At 35.8% G+C, this 19,780-nt stretch overlaps 1 protein-coding gene across 5 annotated transcripts; it reads right to left on the bottom strand.

The window, feature by feature from the left end:
* Positions 1-564: 564 nt before the first annotated feature.
* On the bottom strand, positions 565-12,853 carry LOC143863540 (S-adenosyl-L-methionine-dependent methyltransferases superfamily protein). Of its 5 annotated transcripts, XM_077374237.1 has the most exons (11): positions 12,538-12,852; positions 12,347-12,441; positions 10,945-11,016; positions 10,733-10,842; positions 7,562-7,684; positions 7,348-7,440; positions 7,189-7,257; positions 1,331-1,419; positions 1,128-1,231; positions 880-1,033; positions 565-761 (listed from the first exon to the last, which is right to left on the bottom strand). In XM_077374237.1, the coding sequence occupies exons 1-10, from the start codon at positions 12,719-12,721 to the stop codon at positions 887-889; spliced, it is 1,086 nt and encodes a 361-aa protein (XP_077230352.1). In that variant the 5' UTR covers positions 12,722-12,852; the 3' UTR covers positions 565-761; positions 880-886. The 5 variants fall into 5 exon arrangements, 3 of the variants coding, with proteins under 3 accessions (XP_077230352.1, XP_077230351.1, XP_077230353.1); XM_077374236.1 differs by having other exon boundaries at positions 565-1,033; XM_077374238.1 differs by having other exon boundaries at positions 565-1,033; positions 1,134-1,231; positions 12,538-12,851.
* Between the last annotated feature and the right edge of the window lie 6,927 nt (positions 12,854-19,780).

Raw genomic sequence — 19,780 nt, 5'->3', positions numbered from 1 at the left:
CACCAATGGGTGTCCATTTGTGGGGCCCAAAATGGACAGATACTGTTTGTACACAAATCTGTCCATTTTTGCCCCACAAATGGACACCCTAAGGTGATCTAATGGAACTGATTTTTGGTGGACACCTTACCCATGAAAGGGCCCATCAAATGAATGCTTTGGATCCGACCCAAAATGTGGCCCCGCCCTTGTTCTGTGCTTGAGAGCAGCAAATGCTTGCTCATAATAATAATAATAGTAACAATAATTTTCGTTCATTACATAATAAATTTACCGCCTTCTAAGGGAAAGGACAAATAAAATTTACCATCTCGGTCGTATTTTTCAATGTTATCTTGACCATTCAAAGAAAAAAAAATGACCATCTTCTAATAACTCGATCAAATTTTTACTCTGGTAAATAGTACACATGGTGCACTGAGACACAAATATTCTTCCAACCTAAAGAGTACAAATACCAATCAAAGAAGGAAACTAAATACGAAATAGAAACCTAGATAATTAAAGCAACCTAAATTAAGAAAACTGGTTAGCATTTAAAGAGCTTAAATAACTGCATGTGGGTATGAGAAATGGATCCTCCATAAAATATTAAGAGTTATTTTGCTATCCATTGTGAGAGCTTTGTAGCAGTTTGATGTAGAAGTTGAAATGATGATGCCAGTCCATCTCGATCTCGATAACTTGACAAGATCACTAATCCCAAGCGATTTTCACTTGTGATAAGGAAGAAGAGGCTATGTTACAATTGGAGCATACAGCTGTAAATTACATGGGAGGCAGAAATCAACCTTTGTTGCCCAAATGCTCCAAAATAGGTTGAAGTAGCCACAGCAGAAACTTCAATTTCCAAGTGTAAAAGCTGTACTCATGATGTACCTGCAGGTTATAAGAAGTCTGAAATCCTTTGATCTGCAGGTCCCGGACCCAAAATTCCTTTGTTCAGCTCCATGCCAAGAGATGCATCCCCGGGCCCGTTTTTCTCTTCATCTGATGGCATCTGATGTCTCCGGCTACTCCCTTGCCACTCACGCTGCACATCAGAAACACAAAACGTAGTGTAAATTCAGCTGAGTGTGGTGGATATGAAACTTAAAGTAAAATGGTTTTGGATTCTGTGTTAACACTTTTACTTCTTCATGCATGTGGTTTCCATCTTGCAACATAGGAGTTGGGATTGGAGGAACGGCATCAGGGTCTGGCTTTTGAAATATAAATGTGGTATACAAACCTGTAACAAAATGATGCCAAGATTAGCATTGGCAGGAGAGTATTAAATAATTTTAAGACAAGTGGTGATAATGTAATCTAGGAAAGATGACAACATCACCTAACACATCAAAGGATCGTGCAAGAAGTTTTCCTCTGGGGTCCACAAAATTTGGGCCATAACTGTGGAGCATGCCTGCAAATTGTGCTCTTCGGGCACATTTAGAACATTTTTAAGCTAGCTAGTGCATACATATTTAATGTGTCTAATGCATATATTTTTAAGAGCACGAGCTAACATTCCATTGAAGATCTGATTCTAAAGTCAAAATTCATGAGTAGCCAAAATTAGATAGAATAGAAACATAACCAAACTAAAAATCAAACGAAACCTTAAGGAGAGTTGACAAATTTCATGTGTTAGACATGACCAAATCAACTATATATTCTAACATTCCACATCAGATTTTAGTCAATTTGTAATGTTCCATGGCATTTCTGTAATTCTGTGTAGTAATGAACAATGTAGAGGATCCAGATGCAAGATACCTAGAATGATATGCTCTGATACCACTTATATGAGCCTAGGAGTCTCCCTTTCCAAACTCAATAATCACTGTGGGATCACAGGGATATAGTCCCAATTTCACAATCTCAATATATAATGATCAACAAATAACATAAGAAATCAAGTATCAGTTAAAATGAGAATAAACCAATCAATGTACCCTAGACCATTATTTGCAGCAATATATCTCTAATGTTCTCACTCAAATGGTGAGTATAAAATGTAGGTTCAGATGAAGATAATTTCCAGAGTATTATTGATGGAAACTAGATAATATTTAACCCAGGATGCAATCGGACTAATGCCCCTTTCCTTGCCAATTCTAACCAAGGGCTAGGATAATAGACCCATTCAAGATTCACAACTTAACGGATTCCTTAGCTCTGAAAGTAGCATGCGTAGAAAGCTTGCAAATCAATTCTTGCACATAAGTTCGGCTATGGATGGCTGAAATAACTTGTTTCTTGTGCACTTCGTTATCCAAGTGCATTCGTAAAGTTTTTTGGATCTTCAGGCAAGCAGATAATTTTATCGCACGAGTTTGCATTCCTAAAGTCTTCAGATCGAACTTTTCCAAAAATAGATCCCTCGTGTCACACCAATGATTTTTTTTTTTTTTTTTTTTTTTTTTTTTTTGAAATAGTATGTCACACCAATGAATAACATGTGCTTTTCCCATTATGCGTTGTTTCTCCTTCAATGTTAGCCACCACTCTACGGCACTTCCAACCAAAGTTGTCTAGGACTCTACCTCATGCAAATTATTTGGTCATTGCCTAGATATGCTGCGATAAATACATCTCCAACGCTTCTATCTGATCAAGACATTCTCGCTCATTAACTCCATAAAATCCATGTATGTCTTTATTCCTCATAGTGTTAATTACGATCCATGGGCTGGGAGCTTTCCTCCATATTCCTGCTATCCCAAGAAGCCATTCAAACCTGGTTCTGAAACTAAATTGATGCGAATCTAGCTCTGATACCAAATTGATGTGAATCTATAACAACCAAGAGAAAGAGAGAAAGATTAAATAATCAAGATCAAGATAAAAAAAGAGGGTGATAAGAGTAGAAATGAAGGGAAGGGTAAAGATAAAATTGGGAAAATGAAGGGAAAAGAGAAATGAGACAAGAAACAAAGAGACATGAGAAGTAAGATGGAGATGGAGATATTGATGTAAGAAAGCATAAGGGGATGTCGGCTTATAATCCCAATCAAGAGAGGATGTGGGGGAGAGGAGAGGAGAAGATAAAGGAAAGAAAGATAAAAATTTAGGGGTAGTCATTTTTTTTTAAAAAAGAAAGAATTTAGGGGTAGAAAAGTGACCTAATATGAAACATCACTTCAGAAAAGCATCACACACACAAGAGAAAAAAAAACTCCTAATCTTTATTCATTCCATCATTGCATAGCATCAAAGAAAAGTGCCCCGAGGATATAAATAAGAAAAGAAAGAAAACTAGAAAGCTCTAAAACCCAAAACAGAAACCTTACACTTTTGGACACTTTTGGACTAAAATACCCTCTAATGATTTAATGACTCTCCCCATTTAAATTTTCATAATAGATGTACGGGGGCTTATTTAAAACACCCATAACTCAAAGAACTTAGGTGATTTTGATTGGAAAAGACCATGGTACCCCTCCTATAACTTATAAGACTTAAAAGACACCTAAATGACACTTAAAAATTAGAATATGGACCTAGAAAGGTCCGCATTATTTGTCCACACCATATGGTTATAGTTTAAAATTTCTTTAAAATTCATCTCTCTAGAAATTACTTCCGAATAAATATCCCTTATAGATCACCTATGAGTGATCAAAAGGGTCAAGCCACAAGTAATAGAAACTAAAATGTCTCGAAAATACCAGTAACATATATTATGACATTGAATAAGAATCATCACAAACTTCTAGGTCAGATAAAAAAAAGGGCGGCCCAGTGCACGACGCTCCCGCCATTGCGGCGTCTAGGGAGGGCTAGATGTACGCAGCCTTACCCCTGCTTTGCAGAGAGGTAGTTTGTAAAGACCCAGCCCACACGGGCCTAGAAAGTTAATAACCTCAGTTAAATCTTGACCATAGATCCCCAGACCAAAAATCACAACAATGTATTTCCATTTTTTTAGTATAACCAATTGTGGGGCATCAAATCTTGTTCGTTCGACATGATTTTTGGTCCCGGTAGATGGGTATTTTAAATACCTATCCAACGGACCCAAGATTTAGCGTTTCGGACGTGATTTGAGCAAGTTATGACCTTTTTTTTATTAGGGTTAGGCATAGTTACGAGTTTTGTCTTATTAGGCAACTTTTGGGTTTTTATTTTTATTTAAAACTTTAATTTAGTTGTTAAATTTGATAAGTATACCCTTAGGGAGTTTTAATAAAGATGGACTCTTGCTAATTGTGGAAGACTTAGACTAGGAAACTAATTTTTAACATCAAATCTAATTGGGAAACCCACTTTAAGCACAAAACTCATTAGCTATAAAAAATCCAAAATATGGACTTTTGCAACCCTACTCGTGCACACCAAGAGAGGGAGAGAGAGAAGAAGAAAAAAAGAAAGAAAAGAAAAGGAAAAGAGAAGAAAAGGAGAAGAAGAATTGGTGTTTTTCGTCGTTTTGGGTTTTCGTCGAAAACTATGTTTTTCGTAATTTCTTGTTTAAATTCAAAGTTTTTGCTTTTGTTTATCTTATGTCAACCTAATTAGGGTTTCTGCTTTTGTTTATCTTATTTCAACCTAAGTAGGGTTTCCAACAATGTTTTATTGATTTTTTTACTTTCTTTTGAATCAAGAAACTTATTTTAAATTTTCTTTTTAAAATTTTATGCCTTAAAAATATATGTATTGTATTTACTTACGAAAAGCCCCAATTGGAGTAATCTAGAATGTAGTAGAAATTATATTTGGATGTCTAAATCTATACGTGTGATTTTTTAGAGGATTTATCACTGTTTTCCTTAAAAATCAGCACTTAAAACTGATTGTTTTTCCGAGATTTCATCGAGTACTTCTCATATAAATTATGTAAGATGTTTTTCATGAAAGATAAGATACATAGGTGTGTTATATCTGATTTTTATGGCAGTTTTTCAACAAAATCAGCACAAAAACAGTGTGTTTAATGACTGTTTTGTAAAGATTTTATCGTATATAAATTATATAACTCATGTAAGTGTTTTATGTAATGTATGTGATATATAAATAATGTATCTAAGTCTTATAGTGCTGATTTCCAAAAAAATCAACAAGTATGGGTGTTTAAATGGGTTGTTTTGTATACACATCTTTGATAAAATTGTTATAGAATATACATATGTTGTTTTGCATGAAAGAGATGGTATACGTGTATATTATATAAGCCTTAAATGGCAGATTTTCATTAAAATCAGCACCTAAAAGGGGTTAAATAATCATTTTATTTTGGTTTTCAAAAGAAATCAGATTTATAAATAATGATACAATATGTTATAACAATTGGTTCACGAAGAAATCAATATTTTAGTAATAAATTTGGTATAAATACGAACAAGTTTAGTACAAAAGTATTGAGCACTTGAACCAATGGTAACATGCTTGATATATAAACTATACAGGGTTGCTTCTCAATTGATACTTATAGCCTTCCATCTCCTTCCATAGTCAAACATTAAGGCAACTTGATAGTGGACTCTCATGATAATGGTTCCTTTAATGTTTTGATATTATAGTTCTGTTCCCTATGCTCATGCATCATATTTCTGTACCTTGGAATTTCAAAGGAAAAAAACAAGAGTTTTGAAAAGATTTGATTTAAATAAAAAAAGACGTATGATCTTATGCATATACTCCTGGTCGCCGTATGGTAACATTATTGACCTATATATATGCGTGGCATATATATAAAGACCTATGCTTCCACTCGCTTCGGCCAGGTGATGATGACTTTTGATATATACATATGATGATTCGGATTGAGACCGTATACTTTGGTATACGATGTGACTTTTTTACAGTGCCTATCTATGTTTTTCCTCCAATATGAGGTTTTGATTCTTGTATTATTTATCTCTACTATGATCCATTGATATCCTCTTTATTTGTTCTCATGTCTTTTGACTATCGTACTCGTACTCTTATTTCGATTTTCATATCTCTATTCAAGTCGTTGCCTATTCTGTTCATCGGTATAAGGATCATTGTTATAATGCAATTTCATTACTATGCATTTTTATTATGTGAGCCCACTAAGGGATCTTGTTCAGCTCGTTCTGACTCAGTTACTACAGTTCTTGTAGGTTGACATGATGACATTAACTCAAAATAAAGGAGTTTAAAGGGATCGAGGAAAGAGTGTTGGCCATGTGGCCTTGTTGGGCAAAGTGCCTTTACCTTGTGAGTTGTATTGGGTTTTTTTTAGTCCCCTTGTTTCCCTTTTAGGGTAGCAAATCGGATTTTGGGATTTTGCAGAAAAAAAAATCATGTCTAAAAAATTTGCCCCAAATCCGGGTCGTTACACTGTTTCCGTGGCTCGAACCCAATCATCACAAACTTCTAGGTTAGACTGAGGAAAAACTGTGCTTCCGAAAAAGGTAAGAGGATCTAAGAAGAATCAAACTATCAAAGTAATATTACGATAGAAGGAAAGGTAACACAATCTTTTTTCTGCACATGAGATTAATCCCAGGTATGTACAAGGCAAATTCATACCAGACCAAACTTATGAGACATGGATACACTTATTGCATTCACAAATTCATCAGGGAATGATAAAGCTAAATTTCGATGGATCCTCTCTTAATCCTGGTGATGCAGGGATTGGGGGTTTATGCAGAGATTCCAAGGGGGATGTTCTCTGGGCTTTCTCGGGCCCCATTGGAGTGGCAGATTCGAATGAAGCGGAAGTGAGAGCTGTTCACTGTGGGATTAAGTCGTTGGATATGTCTGTGTTAGATAAGGTGATTGTGGAAGGGGACTCCTCTAATGTTATTCTCTGGCTTCTGGGTGCGGCCTCTCCTCCGTGGCATTTTTTATCTCTCTTTGAGGAACTAGATGATTTAGTTGTTCTCTCGTCTATATCCTTTAGGCATATGAGGAGATCAGCTAATTCAGAGGCTGACTCCCTAGCTCGGAGTGGTGTATTTAGGCCTAGATTGGAGCGGTTTGATTTTCTACCTCCTTGATTTTGTATTTTCTTTCTCTCACTATTTCTGTATCTTGCTTTGAACCAGCTCGGTTCTTAATATATTCCTTTCAAAAAAATCAGATACAAATTAATTAATAAACATAGCTGAACAACAAAATTGACATGGCATTATCCAAGATCCACCAAAAAGTATGAAAAAAAAGATAGCATGTTAAGGCCACACATAAAAGTTTTTAAAAAAAGGTTCGTAATTGGTAGAATGCAAATACTACCTGTTATCATCATAAAATTCAGTCAAGTTTTGAATCTCCACATATTCCAAACCAGCTTCTCTGGCCAACCTGATTTAATTGATGCAAAATGACATCTTTCAGTGACCCATAACCATAATGGAAATTCAAAATCCAAAGAGAAAAGGGATGATGTCTAACCTGATCAAGCTTGGAAAGTGCACTAAGCAATGAATTTCAGAGGCCACTTCATTAGCAAATTTCAGCTGATACTTCTTTCCAAATAATGGGAATCTGAAATTGATTATGCATGCAATTCTAAGATGTCTCCAAGGCATCCATAAAAAAAGTGTCGCAGAAGAACAGCAAACATATGAAAAAAGTAAAATGCCTGAGTAGGTCATTTCATTTTTACTTCTCTTCTTCAACTTCAAAAGTAATGACATAGTTCTCTGATCGTATGCAATTTGGAACTGTGTTCGGCTTCATACCACTCCCTTTATTGTGCGATGCCTCAACATTCTTTTGGTACTTTGTCCTGATTGAGTTTTCATCATGAAAGGAAATTTTTATCAAACATGGCTCACGTGAAGCAATTAAATATTGATGCTGGAATGCAGGAACAAATATATAATCCCAACGTTTAAGCGATGAGGAACATTTTATAAGAAAATATAAATAAGGATATAGAGGCAATTTGTGAAAAAATGTCTACAGATGTAATAATAACTAAAAATGGAAGTCATTACAAAGATTAAGAATCTTCTTTTGATAAATTGGTCTCCTGATTGCAATGAAACAAGATACAAAATACACATTTTCACAGTGTAGGAGAGATAGCAGACCCGGATACAAAGGTGCAGGAGATCAAGTCCCCTATTAGCCAAAAGTAACCATAAGTATCCACGTTGCTGACTCAATATGATGGGTCCAACTCGCCAACGGAACTTCTCCAAGACAACAATAAGAAAAAGGAAAATTTGAGGGGGTTTTTTTTCTAGCCAACTGTCATGTCACCAGATTGTCATCCTTGCGTCATGATGACACAGCAGAGGGCATGTTTGCATCAAAACTCTATAAAACCAAGTGGGCCCTCCTCCTGCAACATTTTGTGTTTAAAACACGTGATTTAAAAGATCAATCTGAAGGCGATGACCAAACAGCCGTAATGCACCATTGGATTCAGACATGAATTCAAGGGGAAATTCTATCCAACTGGGGAAGAGAATTGTCTTGCAAGACAAATAAGAAGAAAAAAGAGGCTGATAATGGGTTCTTCTACCGCCTACTGATGATGTCACTATGCAAAGGGCCCATTTGGGTTCAGTTTGTATCCAAACTCAATTTCTTCTGAATTTTAGGAGCCGTTCAAGTAGGATTGTGAGCAGGGATATCACTGATTGCACTCAGCAAAAATCTGAAGTTTCATGCAAAAATGTTTAAACATATCAAGGTCAAGGAAAAGTCTCACTTTGTACATGATATATCAAAAAAGAGTGACCGTGATGGGATATTTAACTGGCAATACGTGACTATGAATTTTGTAACCAAGACTCTAGGAGCTAACATATTTGCTGCACATGTAGGTACAATGATATGAACAGAAAATGGCCACTAAGGCAATGTGGTAAATGTAAGAAATTTGCATCACCTTGCAAGACACTTTCATAGATTCTACATTATTATTTACGAAAAAGAAAACAGCACCCCCCTCCTAATGCTCATTATCCCTTAGGACTCATGAGGTATCACATTCTCGAACTTGAGATGTTAATGCCCTGCGACAAATGTCCCGCATACCCTCAACTCAACTCAACTCAACAAAGCCTTTGTCCCAAACTAGTTGGGGTCGGCTAAATGAATCCTTTAGAAAAATTTCATGAAAAGGTGAAGGGAATCTACCTGGCTCTTGTTGGGTTCTTACACGTGGATCATTTTCTTCCATTCTATCCCATCCAAGGTCATGTTCTATGTTCCTAGCTATCAAGTCTTTCATAAATGTCCCGCATACCCATGGATTTAATTTTAAGTCTGAAACCGAAATATCGGCCGAAACCCGGTAATTAAAAAAAACTATTATTTTATTATTTATGAAGTTTCGGAATAATACTACTATATTTAAAAAAAATCAATTTCTTGAGATTTCGGCCTAAATTTAAAACCATGCACATAGCTATGAGAATTAGGAATGCAACCACAGACCATTGCATGCTGCAACTGGGAATAGATGGCTAAAGCCTAAAGGGTCAACGATTGCCTTTTGATGCATGAGTCTGCATCATAGAGGCTTGCCGTTGCTATATGCAACATTCTCCACACAAAAGGTGTTGAGATATTGTGATTGATAACTGCACTTGAAAATTCATTATCGAATTTATTGGGAAAAACCGAAAAAGAAATGTTAGCCTTAGACCAACAGGTGTAGTTTTTATCAAAATCATCAGCAAGAACTTTTGCCTGTGAAATTTTGTTGAGGGTAATTTACACCCAAAAATCTTATAAAATGTGCAAGGTAAATTTTATCATATGTTTGTTTCAATGCGGGTCAAGTAAAAACTAACTCAAGACTGTTCACTTAATTAATAATTAGTATAAAAATCACCTGCTTATCAATACATGACTGGATGTTCATAAAAGTTGTGTTAATTTTATTTGTTTCAGGCAAACCAAAAAGTCAAAATAGCGTAAGACTGGATATTTAAGAAATCAAAATGGTCTGCACAAGCAAGTAAAGGCCTCTAGGTCCAAGTGTCAACTGTCAAAGTGTCTCAAGTGTTTGAAAAGGCTACCTTAAAAATCCAAGACCCATGCACACTTTATACAATAATAGATAAACTAATGAGTAATAAAACTCTAACAGAGTAATAGAGAAAAGCAAAATTTTGAAAACATCAATTCAATTAATTTTTTTTTTTTAAGTTGACAAATTCAATTAAAAAATCAAAACTAAGAAATCATCAATTTCATTTTATGTGCAATAGATCACCTTGTTTTTAATACGTCATCGACACTTAGCCATGCATCTCTAGAAGTGTCACGACAAGGAGTTTCCAAGTGTCCCCAAGTGTGGGCACGGCAAAATATTGTAAAGTAGAAGTTTCCAGGTAACATTGCATGGAATAACAGGAGACTTTCTGCAATAAATTTCAGGCTGTTTCATTCAATATAAATATAAATATGTAAAGGGATTTGCGAGAGTCCATCGCAGAAGGCATTTCGCGGATGGGCTGTTGCATGTGAGAGCATCCACACAGGCTCACTTTTCAACAGATTTTGTCTTTATTCGTGAGGTGGCTGCTCTCACATGCAACAGCCCGTCTGCGAAATGCCTTCTGGAATGGACGCTAGCAAATCCCATACACACACAAGTGTCTGATGTTTTCTGAAGGCCAAGTTTGTGAGATGGCTACAAGAACTGGGGTTACTATTTTGACATACCCACAAAAGAAGTAACAATATGCAATTTTGATGTATAAGATACCAAAATATCATCTCTGTGGACAGCAGGTGACAATAAAGGCATGCTTTGACTGGAAGCTGAAACTAAAAGACAAAAGAAGAAAGCATACAATGCTTAAATGCATACCATATGGTAGATGAGTCTGGAGTAATACCAAAAAAATATCCCCCTGGCTTCAGCAAAGATGATACATTACGAAGAAGGCTCCTTGCCCTCTCCTCTGTTTCAAAGCACAACTGTAGGTATGGCAATTTTTTAGACAAATTTTTTTAATATTAATTTTTGAGATAATTAAAGCAAAAGAAACTACAAGAGAGTACATTAGAAACTAAGCAAACCTGCAAGTGCTGCAAACAGCAAACAATGTCTGCTGGGATGCCCTTGTCATGCAAATACGATTCTAAATTTTCCTGTCAAAGCAGTAACACCAGTGTAGCTCCACATGAAATAAAGTACTAGTGCAAAAAAAATAAGGAACACGGAATTAAGATGTATTTGAGCCACTTCAAGTAGATGTCACCATGTGCATTGTGAAGCAAATTCAGAGATAAAAACTTCATATATGAAGAGATATTGAGGCTCAACAACAACACAACACAACAAAGCCTTTGTCCCAAACTAGTTGGGATCGGCTAAATGAATCCTTTAGAGATCAACGCTATCAATGCAAATTTAGAGATAAACACTCAGCTTTGCTTTATATTAGCAATGTTTTTATTTATCGTGTTTCACTAACAATTTTTGTTATCGCCTTTCACTAACAATGTTTTTATAAACACTCAGCTTTGCTTTATATGTAGCATGCTTTAGTAGACGTGTTTCCTTTTTTGTTTTAGGAAGTCCATGATGACTTGGATTCTAAAGAATGATGACCGACAATTGTAGGGCCTTTAAAAGTTCCGTTGAAACTCAAAAAGTGAAACTTTTATTATTGTTTTCATAACAGGGAGAAAATGTGTTCGTGAGTTTTTTGTTGCAGATTTCTTTATTCTTTTGATCAGCTGGTGTAAATATCTAGTTTTATATCAAATTTTCTGAAGCAGATTTTATCTTCTAGTTTGATTACAGACTTGACGAAAATTGTTGTAGTTTCTTTTTCTTTATCAAGAGCAATTCATCAACTCTTGACATAGGTTTCATACAAGGCTGCAGCATAAATTTGTTAGCAGAGCTATGATGGCTCCTAAGAAGTCGCCCAGTCATGAATTGGGTGAAAATGAGAATGAAAAGAACCTTAAAGAGGTTAGAGAGATAACACGACAAGTGGAGAACATGATCAAGAGATGGAGGAGTTCGCCTAACACAACACTGCTCTCGCTCAGACGCCTCAAACTCTAGGCGAAGACATGTAGAGACAAATTGAAAGAACTCAAGATGACGTAAACACAAAGCATCAATTTCATACTCGGAAGTTTGAAAGATATGTTATGCATGATGGTAGGGAAAATATCTATACTTTATACCCTTCAAAAAAAATAAAAATCTGTACTTTATATGAATGATGAGAATTACACTTTGATACCTTCCAAAGTGAACCCAATTTGAAAAAAGGGAAAGGTATAGTGTGCCTTTCTAGACATGAATCCGAGTATGAATTGGAAGAGGATAGTGTGGTTTTCGCAATTGTATCCAAGGGGGATATCCAAACAGATTCCAGCAATCCAAACAGGGCAAGATTACATTCAAGAAGAAAAGCAATAAAGTAAAAGAAGAGAGGGGGTTAAGAAAAAAAAAACTGACAATACAAGGATCGAGCTCGCAGAAATCTGCAGTGTAAGGATTTCTCTGGCTCTCCCACATCTCACGTGCTTCGCTCATACCAGAAGAAGAACCATCTGCTTTCTCGGATTTTTGTTGGTAAGAAAAGAGAACAAATTAGTATCAAAATTCTCAAACCAAAACCTAAATAAGGTATTGTATTTACTATTTACCTAGTCCAATATAGTGGCCGATTTGGGCATCGTCCCACTTATCGGTGTCGGGGCCTCCTCCGCAATAGAAATCACAGACGGTGGCGTAGGGAGAGACGAATATCTTTATAAGAGCTGTCTTTGCGAATTCGTACAGCCGATAATGGGCTGATTCTGTTCGGTAAACAAACGATGACCCCATCATGCCTTCTTCATCTCTTCTTCTCAATCAGAGTCAGACATTTCGTTTAAAAACAAATGAGCTTTTCTTCTTCTTCCCTCGTTGGTAGTGGCTTCAGTGTATTATCAAAACATGAGCATTGAGTGTTAGGAATATAATGAATACTGTCAAGGCTTTTACTGTAGTTGTTTGGGTAGGGATGCAACTTGGGTCAGGCTGAACCTTCTCTAATTTTAGGGCCTTTTTTTTTTCATCTGGCCCTAGGTTAACCTGAACTCAATCTGACCCAACCAAACCTGATTTGGGAAAAAACAGGTTAAATGGGTCAGGTTAGGGTTAAGAAATTTATAGGCGGATTGGGTTAGGGTTGACCAACCACTAGACTCGGGTTAGGATTGAGCCCGTAATTCCATGTAGTTCTTTCATAGGTCACTTTTATATGACTTGAATCTGAGACTGGTGTTGGCTGTAATAGTGAGTGCTGATACCAAATACTAAGAAATAAGCACTGACCTACACACCGAATACCCTAAGGGCCCGTTTGGATATCCCTTGGATTTGGAGGTGAATTTGGATTTTAAAATCCAAATTCAAATTCGGCGTTTGGCAAGCCTTTATGACATCTGAATTTGGAATTGAGTGAAATCCACAAGATTTACAAATTCCCCATGTTAATGTAATTTTTTAGATTTATAAATCCTTTCTGCGAGAGGTTATTTATAAATCTAAATATGACCCGTAAGGGGTTAAAATGACAAAAAATATACAAAAAAAGTGTTAAATGACTTAAGTACCCACATGACATTAAAAGCTGATCAAAATACATCGTATTAGGTAAAATGACTAGAAAACCCCCGAGTCAGGCAAAATGACCGAAATACCCCTATACCAGGTAAAAATGACCAAATACCCTTGAGTCGTGCAAAATGACTAAAATACCCTTATGATATAAAAATGATCAAAATAACCTCATACAGGGTAAAATGACTAGAATACTCCAATATCATGAAAATTTACTAAAATACCCCTAGATCAAGTAAAAATGACCCATGGCTTATAAAAAATGACTAAAATGACTAAAAAAACTATCATGAGATAAAAATGATAGAAATACGCCATATTAGGTAAAATGACTAGAAATACCTCTAAACCAGGTAAAAATGACAAAATTTCGGTTTTTCCGAAATTTGACCCAAAAAATATATTTTTTTAATATTAATTTAACATTTCACCGAAATTTCGGCCAAAATTTAATATAGAATAAAATATTAGTTTCGGGTCAAGTACCAGATTTCGACCGAAAATTTGAAATTTCAGTCGAAATCGAAATTTTAAACCTTGATATTAAGTGAAAATTACCTATGGCTCATGAAAAATGACTAAAATGACTAAAAATACCCTCATGAGATAAAAATACGCCATATTAGGTAAAATGACTAGAATACCTCCGGGTCATGCAAAATGACGGGAATACACCTATACCGGGTGAAAATGATCAAATGCCCTGAGTCATAAAAAATTACTAAAACACCCTTATGACATAAAAAATGATCAAAATACCCCCATATAGGGTAAAATGACTAGAATACCCCTGGATCATGGAAAATGGCTGAAATGCACCTATATCAAGTATTTTAGGGCTTTTTGGTTCTGTTAGATTTTAAATTCAAATCCAAAGAGCATCCAAACAAAAAAAATTAATTTAGATTTGAAGTCCAAATCTATACGTGGTCATCCAAACAGCATTATTTATAAATTTGTGAATTTTAAAATTCTTGATTTCAAATCCATGGATTTCGAAAATCCAAATTCACCTCCAAATCCAAATCCAAGGGGTATCCAAACGGGCCTCCAAATCCAAATCCCCTTGGATTTGGAGTTGGAGGTGAATTTGGATTTCCAAAATCCATGGATTTGAAATCAAGAATTTTAAAATTCACAAATTTATAAATAATGCCGTTTGGATGACCACGTATAGATTTGGATTTCAAATCTAAATTTTTTTTTGTTTTGTTTGGGTGCTCTTTGGATTTGGATTTGAAATCCAACAAAACCAAAAAGCCCTAAAATACTTGATATAGGGGCATTTCAGCCATTTTCCATATCCAGGGGTATTCTAGTCATTTTACCCTATATGGGGGTATTTTGATCATTTTTTATGTCGTAAGGGTGTCTTAGTCATTTTCCATGACTAAGGGTATTTAGTCATTTTCACCCGGTATAAGTGTATTCCGGTCATTTTATATGACCCGAGGGTATTCTAGTCATTTTACCTAATATGGCGTATTTTTATCTCATGATGTTATTTTTAGTCATTTTTTATGAGCCATGGGTCATTTTTACTTCATCTAGGGGTATTTTAGTAATTTTTCATGATATTAGGGTATTCTAGTCATTTTACCCTGTACGAGGTTATTTTGATCATTTTTATGTCATAAGGGTATGTTAGTCATTTTGCACGACTCGAGGGCATTTTGTCATTTTTACCTGGTATAGGGGTATTTCGGTCATTTTGCCTGACTCGGGTTTTCTAATCATTTTACCTAATACGATTTATTTTGATCAGTTTTTAATGTCATGTGGGTACTCAAGTCATTTAACACTTTTTTGGTATATTTTGGTCATTTTAACCCCTTACAGGTCAGATTTAGATTTATAAATAACCTCTCGCAGAAAGGATATATAAGTCCAAAATATTACACTAACATGAGGAATTTGTAAATCTTGTAGATTTCACTCAAATCCAAATCCAAATGTCATAAAGGCTTGCCAAACGCCAAATTTGGATTTAAAAATCCAAATTCACCTCCAAATCCAAATCCAAGGGGTATCCAAACGGGCTCTTATGACATCTGGATTTGGATTTGAGTGAAATCCACAAGATTTACAAATTCCTCATGCTAGTGTAATTTTTTGGATTTATAAATCCTTTCTGCGAGAGATTATTTATAAATCTAAATTCTGACTGTTTGGTTGCCGAGTTTTTTTTTTCCTGGGATTTATGTGGGAGAAAAAAAATCCAAGGAGATTGGTGGGGAAGTATTCGGTAAAATAAAAAAAACCCATGTTTGGTTGACCGGACTATGGTGGGCACTTTTTTTTATTCTTGGGACTTTTGTGGGATTTCCTCAGGAAACCCACGTTTGGTTTGTGGGCCCAAAATAATCCCAGGAACAAAAATAACCCCGCACGAAACCGAGGAAGGGAAAAAAATACTCCAAGGAACCAAAATAATCCCAGGAACCAAAAATAAGCTTGAGAAGAATTTTGTTCTTCCCAATAGTTCAAGCAACCAAACAAAGCAAAAATTTTTGCTCACCATAGTCTGGTCAACCAAACATGGGTTTCTTATTTTACTGGGATACTTCTAGGACTTTTTTTTCTTCCCAGTACCCAGCTGTGTTTGGTTGCCAAAAAAAGAGGAAGTTTTGAAGCATTTGAACGGGATTTGAAACACCTTACACGTTTGGTTGCTTTTTTTTTCGTCCAAAAGCCTTTTTGACTACTGGGATTGTCGGAACCCTGTCTGCTGACGTGGAATGCAAACTGGAGCCGAATTGTAAACCACAGAATAGGAGGTTTTTTTTCTGGAATCTACGTTGGAATGGGATTTTGAAAGGACTCTTCAAGCCGAGAGATCTCCCCTAGATCTTGATTCGACAGCATGCAGGGAGACCAAGAAAAAATGGCCTCATTCTGTTCTTCCGTTGCTTCAAGAACAGAAAGCTCATCTTCTTCCTTCCACTCCCCATCGAAGCCAACACAGCGAGGGAGGAAGCATTTCGAGGTAATTTCGCACCATTTTTTATGTTTTTTTCTTCGATCATGGATCTATGGAACCCTATTTTGCATTTTTTTTTGTCATTTCCATTTTCTTCAACCTTTCCGCTTCTATTTATAGAATGAAACCCTAATTTGTGTTGCCTATTTTTTTCCTTGGTTGAGAAGGATATGTGGAACCCTATTTTGTATGTTTCTATTGTTATTTCTATTTTCTTCAACCTTTCTCCTTCTATTTCAAGAATGAAATCCTAATTTGTGTTGCCTATTTTTTTCAAATAACCAAGCCCAAGCACTGAAAATAAACATAACATTCAATAGTCTCCCACCTATATTCAAGCAACCAAATGCAACTTTACAACTTCTCCTCAAAGCTCCTCTACAAATTCCGTCAACCAAATGCCACTTTTACAACTTTTCGACACCTCTCCTCAACATATTCTTGCAACCAAATGCAGGAATTTTTGTCATTTCTAGCAAACTTCCACCTTTTGCCTTTACAACCAAACCCCACTTTTCAAAGATGCCAGCTTTCTCCTTTTTAACCGACATCCCACCCAAATCCCATTTGACTTTTAATTCCACCTAAACCCCAGCACCCAAAAGCAACCAAACATTGGTTTTTTTTCTCCTACATAAATCCTAAGAAAAAAAAACCCAGCAACCAAACAGAGCTCAGGGGTTAAAATGACCAAAATATACAAAAAAAGTGTTAAATGACTTAAGTACCCACATGACACTAAAAACTGATCAAAATACATCATATTAGGTAAAATGACTAGAAAACCCCCGTCAGGCAAAATGACCGAAATACCCCTATACCAGGTAACTGACAAAATACCCCCGAGTCGTGCAAAATTACTAAAATACCCTTATGACATAAAAATGATCAAAATAACCACATACAGGGTAAAATGATTAGAATACCCATTATCATGAAAAATTACTAAAATACCCCTAGATCAAGTAAAAATGACTCATGGCTCATAAAAAATGACTAAAATGACTAAAATTACCATCATGAGATAAAATTGATAAACATACGCCATATTAGGTAAAATGACTAGAAATACCCCTATACCAGGTAAAAATGACAAAATACCCCCGAGTCGTGTAAAATGACTAAAATACCCTTATGACGTAAAATAATCAAAATAACCTCATATAGGGTAAAATGACTAAAATACCCCAAGATCATGGAAAGTTATCGAAATATCCCTATATCAAGTAAAAATGACCTATGACTCATGAAAAATGACTAAAATGACTAAAAATAACCTAATGAGATAAAAATACACCATATTAGGTAAAATGACTAGAATACCTCCTGGTCATGCAAAATGACCGGAATACACCTATACCGGGTGAAAATGACCAAATACCCTGAGTCATGGAAAATGACTAAAACATCCTTACGACATAAAAAATGATCAAAATATCCCACATAGGGTAAAATGACTAGAATACCCCTGGATCATGGAAAATGGCTGAAATGCCCCTATATCAAGTATTTTAGGGCTTTTTGGTTTTGTTAGATTTCAAATTCAAATCCAAAGAGCATCCAAACAAAAAATAAAATTAGATTTGAAATCCAAATCTATACGTGGTCATCCAAACGGCATTATTTATAAATTTGTGAATTTTAAAATTCTTGATTTCAAATCCATGGATTTTGGAAATCCAAATTCACCTCCAAATCCAAATCCAAGGGGTATCCAAACGGGCCCTAAAAGACTGATAGGGGATTTGCTAGGGACCATCGCATAAGGCATTTCATAGACCACCGTTGCATGGGAGAGCAGCCACCTCAGATGAATTAAATGAATGAGACAAAATCTAAGCCTATGTGGCTGCTTTCTCATGCAACAGCCGGTACATGAAATGCCTTCTGCGATGGAACGTAGCAACTCCCCTGTAATCCTTATCCTTACTTATACTAAAAGCGAGAATCCTATATTTTTCGGCACGTTCTTTCCTGCTATTGCCTTATGCGTCCCCCTTAATTTCCGTCAAAGTCCCACTTATGTCCTTTTTCACTACTTATTTTTCGTCATTTCCGCTTCTCATATGCCCTTGCACATGAGTTAAAAAAAAAGAAAAGACGCCAGCTGTTTGCTTTTTTATGCCTCTTTTGCCCGTAATTGTCATAATTTTTTAATTTTCTTTGTACTTTTTGCCGTAATTGTCATATTTTATTAGACTCTTTCGGTATTTTTTTTCATAATTTTGATACTTTGCTGCCATTTGCCCGTAATTTTTCATTTAAAACTTAGGACCTGCATCATTATTATTTATTGCTATTATGTATTGCTAGCCACCTTTGCACAAATCGTACTTTTGCCAATCTTTGCAGCAAAGTGCCTCGGCGAAGGTGGCTAGCAAATCTCTATACAAAAAAATATCTTCAAAAAAATGTCAAAATTCCGTCCAAGCCCAATGAACCATAAAATTTCCCGGGTGATTTTGACCCGACCCGTTTGACCCGTTTCCCCATGATTTAGAGGGAAATGATGTGATTATGAGAGTTTTTATATAGTGCAAGTGCAGACACCCCATTTTGACTAGACCCTTTTCCCCAAAATTGAATAAATTTCCTTATTCGAATCAAATCTCGAGGTTGAATAAGGTCCGGAAGTCAGAAATAAACCCAAAAAATTTGAAAAAAATATTGTTGTTGCCTAGCCCATTGAACATTTTTCACAACCCAGGAAAACCCAAAATCGCATTTGTACCCTGGAATCGCCGACCCTGGTCCTCGTACCCATGTTCCTGAAATTTGCAAAAATTGTGAAATGACTGTGAGTTTCGATATTATCACTCCTCTATTCGTACCCCTAAGCTCCAAATGACATGTTAGATAGCTTATCTTCTTTAGGCGTTTAAGGGGTCATCAGTGATCATTGTCATTTTATAAAATACCCTGCAAAAATCATAAGGGAAGAGGAAGAGACAAGTTGGGTTGTGCAAGTATCAAAATTTGGGGTGTTGATATCATTTGCCTTATTCAGGGCAAAAGGAGGGTTTGCTATCTTTATAAGGGCAATTTTGTAATTATGGGATTACTTTTGTTGCAAGCAACCCTTACTAAGATTGTGTAGGGTGAAAGGAATCTTCCTTTTCATTTCTCCCTTTTCTTTCCTGAGCCACCCCTTGCTAGTGTAATGGAATAGTGATAAATGCATAGGAGGTGGCTGTCCATGGGGGATGGGGGGAGGAATATTTTTTATCATTTCCCTTTATATGCCATCGGACTAGGGTTCCATGGGAGAGTCTTCTTCATTTTTATTTTTATTTTTTTTTGAG

Source organism: Tasmannia lanceolata, unplaced genomic scaffold (genome assembly GCF_043159265.1).
Source record: "Tasmannia lanceolata isolate RefF3 unplaced genomic scaffold, GAP_Taslan_0.1 ptg000044l, whole genome shotgun sequence".
In the NCBI taxonomy this organism is placed as follows: Eukaryota; Viridiplantae; Streptophyta; class Magnoliopsida; order Canellales; family Winteraceae; genus Tasmannia; species Tasmannia lanceolata.
This window is presented reverse-complemented; position numbering and strand designations above follow the sequence as displayed.

Excerpts from the sequence above, each read along its gene's own strand:
- LOC143863540 (XM_077374236.1), bottom strand. The coding sequence starts at position 12,721 with ATGATGGGGTCATCGTTTGTTTACCGAACAGAATCAGCCCATTATCGG. Across the intron at positions 11,017-12,346 it reads GCGAGCTCGATCCTTGTATT|GAAAATTTAGAATCGTATTT; the intron begins GTCAGTTTTTTT and ends CTGCTTTGACAG. Across the intron at positions 7,441-7,561 it reads TTTGAAGTTGAAGAAGAGAA|ATTCCCATTATTTGGAAAGA; the intron begins GTAAAAATGAAA and ends AATCAATTTCAG.